The 12,974-nt window shown below is 39.5% G+C and overlaps 1 protein-coding gene across 2 annotated transcripts in view; it reads right to left on the bottom strand.

Moving 5' to 3' along the window:
- Positions 1-12,974, bottom strand: part of CDK14 (cyclin dependent kinase 14) — a 619,947-nt gene that overhangs the window by 257,206 nt on the left and 349,767 nt on the right. For both annotated transcript variants that reach the window (XM_047751802.1, XM_047751803.1), the window contains one exon: positions 2,717-2,837. In XM_047751802.1, the coding sequence (XP_047607758.1) occupies positions 2,717-2,837 (121 nt within the window). The remainder of the gene's footprint in view (positions 1-2,716; positions 2,838-12,974) is intronic.

The following is a 12,974-nucleotide window of genomic DNA, read 5'->3' as shown; positions in this document are numbered from 1 at the left end:
ACAAGCATAGCAGAGACATAACTCAGATTTTAGGGCTTAGAAATGAAGAACCAATAAGCATGGGAAACTGCTCCAACATAACACTTTTGCTTTTGGTTTTGGCAATGAATAATCTTGGCATGCAGACAAAAGGGCATTTGGGGTCTACTATTTTGTATGCATTTTCCTCCCTTCCACTTAAATAACTGTGCTCTTCTTATGCTTCATTATGTCTCTGTTTAAAGCAAATTGGCAGAAAGCAACCAAGCCTTCTTTTGTAAGAGAATGGACATAAACAGGCACCACACATGAAAGAAAGAAAGGTTGGGGCAAGGGTGGGGCTGGAGGGAAGCAGACTGGAAATCAAATACTATATATCAGAAACAGACATATTAGCAAGCCACAATCCCTGTGGTTCTTTGTACTTTAAAGAGCACTTCAAAGATTTAGGAAAAATTAACCACTAGTGTCATAAAAAAAAGCTTTGTCCCAATTTGAAGGGTAGAGTCTTAACTGCACTGCCAAGAACTCAGACAAAACTGGCTCCAAGCCATAAATATTTCCAAACTGTGTTCTATTAGCAGAGTCCTTAACTAACCTCACTGAAAGACAATCTAGAATTTCCATACCCAAAAAATAGAGAGAAGCACTCCATCGCTCAAGAATATTAAGTAATGACTACTTGTATAGCCAGATCATAACTGTAAGGCAGGAAGGAAGAAGGGAATGAGACAGTAAGTAACTGACATGCAGATATTATTTCCAATCTTTTCCTCCATTACAACTAATGATCAAAATGTCTATTTTTCTCAAGACCCTGCTTAGCCTTGGGGAAAAAAAAAATCTAATTGTGTAAACAACTGTCCAAAAAAAAAGCCAGGAAGTGTGACGAAAAATAGGATTAGCTCAGCTTGTCAATGATAGACGGTCATTTTTATTCTCAGTGTTTTGGAGGGTGCATTACACGGTATTAGATTTATTATAAGGCATTACAAAATTTATGGCAATAGATCTTAGGCTGTTTGATGACCCAGATTCTTTTATAGCTCAATTGAAAGCCACAGATCTACACCCCATAATAATAAACATAACCATGTCTACACAAAAATGTTGCATATATTTTCAGTGGCTTCACAGATCCCCAATATCATTCCTAAGGGGGTTGCTGGAAGCTAAATTAAGTACATCCACACTGTGTGTCTTACATTGCAAGGAACTTGATTGTTTTCTGTCCATAAAGTGTTTGGATCAAAAACCTCAGGGAAGAAGCCAGGCCTCCTCACAGCCTAATTTAGTAAAAGCCAAGATTATTGAGGGCAGAGCCATGAACTAAGTACATGGCGAGAAAACAAACGACACATGCTGATGTTTTATTGAGGCCGTAAACATTACTTGAACACGCAGCTGAATTCTGCATGTGGGGCCTCATCACTCAGGGAAGAGGATCCCTGCTATCAAACAGCCATGTGCTATGTGAACTGTTTTACCTTGAACACAACTGTGAGCCCCAAAAAGGGATTTTTCTATTAATAGATGACATGTTCAACATTCACTATTAAGCCTTTCCTGAGTGCTAAAGAGATTATTCCCTTATTCGATTTAGATCACCCTGGATTGAAACTCCTTACAGTTTATCATTAATAATAATTAGACATTAAATATCACCAGTCTCTGGGCCTCCTAAAAGAGATGTTTTAAGTTTTGCTAAAGCGTTGTGTAAAACTGGGACTCTGTTGAAATGAAACTTACTCTGATATTTTTAAAAAGGAACTGTTTTATTTCATTTTGGGTAATTGGTACCAACAGTTTTCAGGGGTATACTGTACCATATTTAGCATCTAACAATTATGGCAAAATTTTCACACCACTTATCCGAGTTTTGTTGTGAATTTAAACATGCTCCCAAAGAAGCAATGAGATCTTGCTGTATATCACTGGGAACTATATCTAGTCTTTATGATGGTGCATGAGGGAGGATAATGTGAGAAAAAGAATGTATATATGTATGTGCGACTGGGTCACACTGCTGTACAGTAGAAAACTGACAGGACACTGTAAAACAACTATAATGGAAAAAATAAAAACCATTTAAAAATGCAATAAATAAATAAACATGCTCCCTACTACTTCCATCACATACTGCTATTTGGAGATATATACTTCCTTGTTATAAGATAAAGCCATGAATTAAGACCTTTAGAAAGCAAAATCAGGAGTTCCCGTCGTGGCTCAGTGGTTAACAAATCCAACTAGGAACCATGAGGTTGCGGGTTCGGTCCCTGCCCTTGCTCAGTGGGTTAAGGATCTGGCGTTGCCGTGAGCTGTGGTATAGGCTGCAGACTCGGCTCGGATCCCGTGTTGCTGTGGCTCTGGTGTAGGCTGGCAGCTACAGCTCCGATTTGACCCCCAACCTGAAACTCCATATGTTGCGGGAGCGGCCCAAGAAATGGCAAAAAAAAAAAAAAAAGACAAAAGAAAGAAAAATCACTGAACTGACAGCTAGAAAAATGTCTCTGCCCCTGTCCATCAAGAACTATTAGCAGACACCATCTGCAAGGGAGTCCTTGATTAGGGAACATTCCCAATTACGCTTTCAAAAAATCCAGCCGTATTGCCACACACAGGCAAACACTCCAGCACCATTAATCTTCATTCACACTGTTAGGATGTTTGTCTAGGCTTGACCCAGACCAAACACTACAGATAAATTATCTAGAGTAAAGCTTCCATTTCTCACCACATGTCAAGGCAGGTAGAATATTCTGTTGAGCCCAGGAGGACATCTGGAGGTCTGTACCACAAAGTCACCACTTCATTGGAGTATGTGTGGCTAGGGACAGATTTTGCTCTTGCAAGACCTGTGGGTTACAAGAAAGATAAAGGAGTTTAATAGGCATTAATAAAATAAGAGCACTGCAAGTTGAACGTTCACAGTTTTTAAAGGTCAAATGTAATACAATATATAGAATCATGAATGCAACGTCAAGGTTACTAGAAAGGTTGGGGAAAGCATATTGTCGTTTACCTGTTTCAGATTCATGCTAATAACCAATAACTCACTGACATCTCTTCACAAAGCACCTAAATGTTAAACCTCCTGGACTTTCTAAAGAATGTTTCATGGTCTTTTAGTTCTGAGAGGTCGAAATAAGTGTTATGAGAAAGGGCTCCAAGGTCAGATAATTCTGAAAAAAGATTTAAAAAGTAAAATGGGGGGGGGGTTGGCATATGCCCACTGAGGAATATGGAACCACTGGCCTGCTGTATAGCACAAAGAACTCTACCCAATATTCTGTGATCATCTATGTGGGAAATGCATCTGAAAGTGAATGGATATGGGTATATGTGTAACCGAATCACCTTGCTGTACAGCAGAAATTATCACAACCTTGTAAATCAACTACACTTCAATAAAGTTTTTAAAAATGAGGGAATAAAAAGTAAAATAGGTCTCCAGACTGTGAGACTTCTCAGTGCCCTTAATGTTTCTAATGTGTATTATGAACCTGAAAAGAAAGTAGGACTCTTATCTCAAAGGATTTTTCCAAAACTGCTTTTGGTTTCTGGGTTCTGTCACTCACTCACTAGGAAATGCTTATTCAGGAGGCACACTGGAAGGCCACCTAAATAAATAATTATAAAGGAGTAGTTAAATGAATCTGGTACATAGAGGTGATGAGACAACATATAATAACCTGTCTTCTAAGAATGCGTAAGAATTGGGCAAGTGTAATCATAATAATATGGTAAGTGATCAACTACATGCAGTTTGACCTCGCAACCATAAGTACTTACACACTGGAAAAAAAAATGGTGGAAAATACACTTGAACATCTTCAGTGGTTAGCTCTGGAATACAAAATAATCTACTTTTTGTTTGTTTGTTTTTGTCTTTTTAGGGCCTCACCCGAGGCATATGGATGTTCCCAGGCTAGGGATAGAATCAGAGCTATAGCTGCCGGCCTACACCACAGCCACAGCAATGTGAGATCCTAGCCACATCTGTGACCTACACCACAGCTCATAGTAACGCTGGATCCTTAACCCACTGAGCCAGGCCAGGGATCAAACCTGTGTCTTCATGGATGCTAGTCAGATTCGTTTCTGCTGAGCCATGATGGGAACCCCTATGTTTTTAAATTAAATAAGTTTTTCTGATTTTTCCCTAAGTTTTATACAATGAATATATCTTTCCTTCAAATCACAAAATCTTTAGATGTTACTTATTTATTTATTTATTTGTCTTTTTGCCATTTCTTGGGCTACTCCCATGACATACGGCGGTTCCCAGGCTAGGGGTCGAATCAGAGCTCCAGCCTTCACCAGAGCCACAGCAACGTGGGATCTGAGCCGCGTCTGCGACCTATACCACAGCTCCTGGCAATGCCAGATCCTTAACCCACTGAACAAGGCCAAGGAACCAACCCGCAACCACTGAGCCATGACGGGAACTCCCTAGATGTTATTTTTTTAAAAGAAAAAAATAATCTGTGTGATAGCTTTCTATCAAGAAATGTTCATTAATGATAAGTGCAGAGTATGATATTTATCACTGTGATGCTCAAAGTAAATATATCATTTTTACAGTGAACCTACTATATATATTCATTTTAATTTCTGATTATTTAAATTTTTATGTAATACTTAGGAACATAACTTTTTTTCTGTTTATTAATTACTTGATATTCTCTTTACCATAAGTAAGTGTTAAAATGAATAGGAAAGCTGATAAGACAAATAATTTCTAATTAGTTCAACTATGGTGACAATAACTCAATTTTTCCTACAATGGAGTTTTTATAACAACACAAATGGCATATTATGAATTAGTTGAGGTTTATAAAAAGTCCATATTAAAACAGACATATTAGGAACAGGATAGAAAGCCCAGAAATAAACCCACACACCTATGGTCAACTAATCTATGACAAAGGAGGCAAGAATAGACAATGGAGAAAAGACAGTCTCTTCAATAAGTGGTGCTGGGAAAACTGGACAGCCACACATAAAAGAATGAAATTAGAATACTCTCTAACACCACAAACTCAAATGTAAAAATAAACTCAAAATGAATTAAAGACCTAAATATAAGACTGAATACTATAAACCTTTCAGAGGAAAACAGAGACCAAACACTCTCTGGCATAAATTGCAGCAATGTTTTCTCAGATCCACGTCCTAGAGTAATGAAAATAAAAATAAAAATAAACAAATGGGACCTCAGTAAACTGAAAAGGTTTTGCATAACAAAGGAAACCATAAACAAGAAGAAAAGACAACCCCAGGATGGAAGAAAATATTTGCAAATGAATTGACTGATAAGGGATTAATTTCCAAAATATACAATATATGCAGCTCAATATCAAAAGAAAAAAACCCAAACAACCCAATAAAAAAAAATGGGCAGAAGATCTAAATAGACATTTCTCTAAAGAAGATTACAGATGGACAAAAAAACACATGAAAAGATGCTCGACATCACTAATTATTAGAGAAATGCAAACCAAAACTACTCTGAGGTACTACCTTACACCAGCCATCATCAAGAAGTCTACAAACAATAAATGCTGGAGAGGGTGTGGAGAAAAGGGAACCCCCTTACGCTGTTGGTGGGAACGTAAATTGGCGCAACCACTATGAAATACAGTATGGAAGTTCCTCAAAAATCTAAAAATAGAACTACCTTATTATCCAGCAATCCCACTCCTGGGCATCTATCCAGAGACTACCGTAATTTGAAAATATACATGAACCTCAATGTTCACTGCAGCACTATTCACAATAGCCAAGATAGAGAAGTAAACTCAACGTCCATTGACAGAGGAATGGATAAAGAAGATGCGGTTATATATATATACAATGGAACATTACTCAGCTATAAAAAGAATGAAATAATACCATCTCAGCAACACGGATGGACCTAGAGATTATTGTACTAAGTGAAGTCAGTCAGACAGTAAAAGACAAACATCATATGATATCGCCTATGTGTGCAATCTAAAAAAAGGATAAAAGCTTATTTGCAGAACAGAAACAGACTGACAGACTTTGAAAACAAATTTATGGTTACCAAAGGGGCCAGGTTGGGGGCGGGGAGTGCAGGGCAGGTACAGACGGGAGATTTGGGGTTGGTATATGCTGAGATATATGGATTGACAGGCCAACGGTGATCTGCTGAATAGCACAGAGACCTCTACCCAATATTCTTGATAATCTATGTGAGAAAAGAATCTGAAAGAGAATGGATGTATGTACATGTATAACTGGATCAGTTTGCTGTATCACAATCTTGCAAATCAACTATAATTCAATAAAACATTAAAAAAATGTATACAGATGATACACATACAAACATATATACACACATACATGGTCCCTAACTTTTCTGCACATGAATAGAACAACAATTTCTGATCACAGATATTCATAATAACCTCTATTCCCTTTCTTTGTGAGGTTTTATCCTCTCTTAACTCAGGCAAAACTGAACAACAGATAAAAACAATCAGGATGGTAATGTGTTTCCAGAGGTTAGTAATCCCATCAAAAGGTTTAATTCCTCAAATGAGCATGTTTTCATACAGACCAAAGAGCTAAGTACCAGTCCGGAAATAGGTTCTGACTTGTTCCATATGCTGTTGTCAAGGCAAATGCGATGCCAAAAACATTCAGGCTGGATTCCCTTGGTTTCGCCAAGACCCTGTTGACAGAAAGCTAGGCCAGAGGGACAGGAGAATGAAAAAATCTGAGATTCTCTCTGACAGCTTAGAAGATCAGACTGGTTATAGAAAACTGATATTCCCGGTTTTAAGGAAGAACCGGACCTCAAAATAATCTAGCAATAGTACAAATCTATAACGATATGTGTGTGACTTTAGGTCAGTTACATTCAATCTGAATATAAGTTTGTAAAACTGATTACATTGAATTGAATTTAAATTGGATTTCTGAAAACTATAAATAAAAAAGGCTCTTTATTACATCATTTTTTTTTCCATCTCATAGGTTTAGGTAACGGACTGACAGCCCAAACTCCAACCATACAAGTCACATAACTTTCCAAATTGACAGTAAAAATGAGTTTTCAATATCTAACTCATTGATGTTTTAAGGTGGTTTCTTAAAGTGGCTTGCATGCAAATATGTCATATTGAAGAATGTTATTATATTTTTAAGATACATCCTTCTGCATCACTTAAGAAAAACTCTTTCACATCTCACCTTAATAGAGTCATTTAAAACATGTTCTTGTGGAAAGTGTCCAGTATATTGATAAACAAAAGGTTTTCACTCTAAAAATATCTCTGTTCAGTTAAAAAGATAAATAAATCCCAAAACTACTCAGGGAGGGAGAAAATTATTAAAACAATGACTCAAAAAAAAGTACACCTTGAAGTAGCAATATATAACTGCATTTTTAAATAAATATTTTTAGGAATGATATTGCTATGTATTTATACAGTTCATGCATCAAAACACGCTTACTCATGCAAAATTTATTAAACTGAATCCTCCAGCTGAAGGAAAACTGTAGGACAGGATTAATTAGCACAGCATGTGTGAAAGCTTTCTTTCTCTGTTCCTTGTCAGTTGCTATGGCTACACTACAGGAAGAGAGCTACACTACCTTCTAAAAAGGATGAATTTCATGGGTTATTATCAAAACTCCTTATATTAATGTTTAGTTTGAATTAAAAGTCAAAAAGCAAAGTGAAATGCTAACTAGATGAGTATAGGTTATTTACATGCTACTGCTTTGGCTGAAAGTGTGCATATGAAAAGGTGCATATTGGAGTTCCCATCATGGCTCAGAGGAAACAAAATCTGACAAATATCCATGAGGACACAGGTTCGATTCCTGGCCTTGCTCTGCAGGTTAAGGATCCAGCATTGCCATGAGCTGTGGTGTAGGTTGCAGACACAGCTTGGATCTGGCGTTATTGTGGCTGAGGCATAGGCCAGCAGCTATAGCTCCTATTGGACTCCCAGCCTAGGAACCTCCATATGCCGTAGGTGCAGCCCCAAACACACACACACACACACACACACAGAGTGCATGTTTCTTTGGGCACCTAAAATAGCTTGCACGATGATTCAGTGTTCAACTTCAAGATGTTACTACTAACTAATTAAAGACCCTAAAAGGAGAATAAAAAAAATCCTACCATTCAAGCCCTACAGCAACTTATTCAAAGTGGATCAATGTTGATACTAACATAGCAGAACTGCAGAATCTTCAATTTCCAGAAGTTAAGAACCTTTATAGTTAAACCCTCTTACCCAAGGAAAGAATTCCTTTCCACATCTCTGTAGATGGTCTAACTTCTGCTGCCAGCATGAGCCTGATTCTACCCTCTGGCAGGGACAGAGAGTAAATGATGAAACAGGTCTTCCTACATTTGCCTGAAGCAGACTGGCCCATGGGTATCAACCAATGGAGATACTGGCCTTATCTTAAAAGCTTTCTCAGCTGCAAGGGACACAGTTGACCACTGTCCTTCTTTTAAAGTTATTCCCTTGTTTTCTCAGTTATAGAAGAAACTAATAGGAGTGACTGGGATCTTCCACTTTCTGCCCCATAACTGCTGGTCTTGTCTAGAGATACATATTAAAACCAGTGCTTTCTAAATGCATACACTCTGTAGGTAACTGTGACTCATGCCATGTTTTAAATGTCATTACTAGGTGTCATTTCTCATAAGATTTTATCTCCAGCTCATACGCATCTGTGATCTGGGTCTATCCAATTCCTCTCTAGACAAAGGTAGATGTCCTACAGGTATGAAACACGACCCCAACTGCAAGTCTCTACAGCAAACTGCATCATTAATACAGGGAATATGCCATGAGCCCAGGGTCAAATGCAATTTACGAGTAAAGCACTTAAGGTTCCCCAAGCAGTAAAAGTTCTTTCAGCCGTACACAGAGGTACCTTAGGTTTGTATTCAATGTACATATGATTATTCTTTCAAATTTGAATGCATCTTTTTCTGCATGTAGTAGCACTTGTTGGAGACCTAAGCTATCTGACTCCACAGAGAAAACTGCCAGACCTAGAACTGGGGTTCAAGAATGCTAATCCCTATGTCTTTGTTTTAACTATTGAATTGAGAAAGAATAGCAACAATGACTTGTTTCTTTCTAATTAAGTAGAATAATGGCAAAAGCTAGACGAACTTGTGAAAGCCAACTAAAATATGATATGAAAGAATATCTTCTACCACTTCAGTCTTTCCAGAGGAGGTGCCACTGTTCTGTGCTGTCGGTGGGTCCCTTTTCTATTACGGCAACTCCCACATGTCTCTCTTACCATAACTCATTCCCCAAACTGAATGTTCAGAAAAACAGTGTCTTGCTCTTAATCACAAACTTGCTGTTTCCATGAGAGGAGCTTCTTTCTTCCCAACTTGATTACAAATGGACATGAAATACTTGGGTCATAATTTACCATTAGGCAGTGAGGCTGAAAAGGGGAAGATGTCTCTACTCTGTGAGCCAATCCACAGAGCAAGGGCAGAGGAAGGCTTTTGTTTCTTTTCCATTCCATGGTTCTGGGAGCTGGCCAGGAATTTCTTTTTAAATAGACATTTTTAATGAAGTCTTCTCCATCCTGGAGGATTTTTTTTTTTTTTGTCTTTTTAGGGCTGTATGTGTGGCATACAGAAGTTCCCAGGCTAGGGGTTGAATGGGAGCTGCAGCTGCCAGCCTACACCACTGCCACAGCAATGTGGGATCTGAGCCACATCTGTGACCTATACCACAGCTCAAGGCTGGATCGTTAACCCACTGAGCGAGGCCAGGGATCAAATGTGCAACCTCATGGATACTAGTTGGGTTTGTTATTGCTGAGCCACAATGGGACCTTCACGCTGGAGAATTTATATTAATTATGTTATGATGCACTAAAGCTATCTGAAAATTCACTATTGATACTCTTAGAGTGAGTCAATAAACAACCATCAAACAAAACAAAACAAAAAAGCACTTTGTTCAGTTGGGGCTTTAACCTCTTCCTTCTGTACCTGACACATTTTCCTAGAGGATCTTATTTACTCCCAGATCTTCAATTACTATCTATCACCAAGATCCCAAAATGTATCTTTATGATGACTCTCCCTCTAAAACTTTAGATTTCTATGCCAAAAAATCCACTTAGATCCTACCCTCTATATGTATCTTTAACATTTTCATCATCCCTGATTCTCCAGCCAGCAACACCCTCTCCACAGTTCTGTAACTTACCACCACACACAACCATCCACCCATTCAGCAAAGCCAGAAGCGCAGGTTCCTTTCACTTAGAAAATTACAAAATTCAATGGATTTTACTTTATAATTTCTCTCTTTTCCCCCTTCTCCTTAGGTTCTCCTCCTTATCTCTTACCGGACTATCCTCAAGTCTGTCCATGGCAAACAGTTATCAATTTCAAAATACTCTCTGGACAATAGGTGACCAAATTTAGGAGATTAACATTAAAGTTTAATTGGAACACGTTTCAATGTGAATGATAAAAGGCTTCAATGCCCAATCTTCCCCTACAAGCACTGTGAAAGGTAGTAGATATCCTCCAATTCTCCTGCTTGCGCCATATTTATCTTAGTAGGAAGCAGGAAATGTGAGCATTTCAGGGGAAAGGCCCACACATTTTCATGCATTTAATATTACATTTTTTTTTTAGCCTTTTTAGGGCCACACCCATGGCATATGGAAGTCCCCAAGCTAGGGGTCGAGTCGGAGCTACAGCTGCCAGCCACAGCAACGGCACGTCCAAGCTGAGTCTGTGACCTACACCACAGCTCATGGCAACACAAGATCCTTAAACCACTGAGTGAGGCCAGGGATCAAACCAGTGTCATTATGGATCCTAGTCAGGTTCATTACCACTGAACCACGATGGGAACTCCCTAAATGGTATTTCTTAAAGTGGAAAAATAGTCTTAAGATTAAAATTACAATCTCCTTTCCTTTCCTTTGAATGAAACATCTTTGTTATTGTTTCTGTCCAGAATTCTACTTTAATAGAAGCTACTCTTCACAGGATACCAAAAATCCCTTAAAAATGTTAGGACTGGAAGATGGTGGAATAGAAGGAATGGAGCTCAACTTTTCTCCTAAAAAACAACAAAATCCGCAACTAAAGGCTGAGCAATCTCCACCCAAATGGATTGGAAACCTTAAAAAAGATACCCTACTCCAGAAGAAAAAGAGGAGGCCACATCAAGAGGTAGGAGGGGTGATTTTGTGATATAAACAATCCCACACCTCTGGGGTGGGAAGCTCCACAGACTGAAAACTAACTGGTTCACAGAAACTCACCTACAGGAGTGAGAGTTCTGAGCCCCACATCAAACCCTCACATGCGGGGACCTGGCATTGGGAGAAAGAGCCCCTGGAGCATTTGGCATTGAAGGCCAGTGGAGCTTGTGTGCAGGAGCTCCACAGGACTGGGGGAAACGGAGACCCCATTCTTAAAAGGTGCGCACGGACTTTCACATGCACTGGGTCCCAGGACAGAGTGAGGTCTCCATAGGAATCTGGGTCAAACCTGACTGCAGTTCTTGGAGGACATCCTGGGAAAAGAGGGGTGAATGTGGCTTATTGTGAGGGATGGACATTGAAAGCAAAGCTCTTGGGAATATTCAGCAGCTGCCTTTCTCTGGAAGTGGCCATTTTGGGAAAATATGGCCCCACCCATCAGTCAGCCTGAGAAGCCCCAGGGCAATTAACAATCCAAGTGGGATCACAGCCCTGCCCCCTCAGTAAACAGGCTACCTAAAGACCCCTCAGGCACACAGCTGCTTCTAATCCCATCCAGAGACTAAGCCCCACCCAACAGAGGGATTAGAATCAGCTCCTCCTACCAGGGGGCAGGCATCAGCCCCTCCCATCAGGAAGCCTACAGCAAGTCCCCCATACAGACTTTAGCCACAGGGGGGCAGACACCAGAAGTAAGAGAGGCTACAACTCTATTATCTGTAAAAAGGTCACCACACCAAAAACCTATAAAAATGAAAAGACAGAGAACTATAACTCAGATGAGGGAGAAAGGAAAAACCCCAGAAAAACTGCTAACTGATGAGGAGATTCTGAGCCTCCAGGAAAAAAGACTTTAGATTGTTGACACTGAAGATGATGCAAGACATTGAAAATAAACTGGAGGCAAAGATGGATAACTTACTGGAAACACTGACCAAAGAGATACAAGACATAAAACTTAAACAAGAAGAGATGCAAAATACAATAACGGGGGAGTTCCTGTCGTGGCGCAGTGGTTAACGAATCCGACTAGGAAGAGGTTGCGAGTTCGGTCCCTGACCTCCCTCAGTGGGTTAACGATCCGGCGTCGCCGTGAGCTGTGGTGTAGGTTGCAGACGCGGCTTGGATCCCGCGTTGCTGTGGCTCTGGCGTAGGCCAGGGGCTACAGCTCTGATTCGACCCCTAGCCTGGGAACCTCCATATGCCGCGGGAGCGGCCCAAAGAAATAGCAAAAAAAAAAGAAAAAAAAATACAATAACTGAAAGAAAAAATTCACTAGAAGCAGCTAACAGTAGAATACAGGAGGCAGAAGAACAAATAAGCGAGGTGGAAGACAGATTAGTGGAAATTATGGATACGAAACAGAAAAGAGAAAAAAGACTGAAAAGAAATGAAGAGAGTCTCAGAGAACTCTGGGACAATGTTAAACGCACCAACATCTGTATTATAGGGGTGCCAGAAGGAGGAGAGAAAGAGAAGGGCACAGAAAAAAATATTCCAAGAGATAATAGCCGAAAACTTCCCTCACATGGGAAAGGAACCACTCACTCAAATCCAGGAAGCACGAGTACCACAGAAAATAAACCCAAGGAGGAATACACTGAGACACATGTTAATCAAACTGACCAAAATGAAAGACAAAGAGAAAATCTTGAAAGCAGCTAGGGAAAAGAAACCAGTAACATACAAGGGAACCCCAATAAGGTTATCGGCAGATTTTTCAGCAGAAACTCTGCAG

Source organism: Phacochoerus africanus, chromosome 11, assembly GCF_016906955.1.
Source record: "Phacochoerus africanus isolate WHEZ1 chromosome 11, ROS_Pafr_v1, whole genome shotgun sequence".
Lineage (NCBI taxonomy): Eukaryota > Metazoa > Chordata > Mammalia > Artiodactyla > Suidae > Phacochoerus > Phacochoerus africanus.
This window is presented reverse-complemented; position numbering and strand designations above follow the sequence as displayed.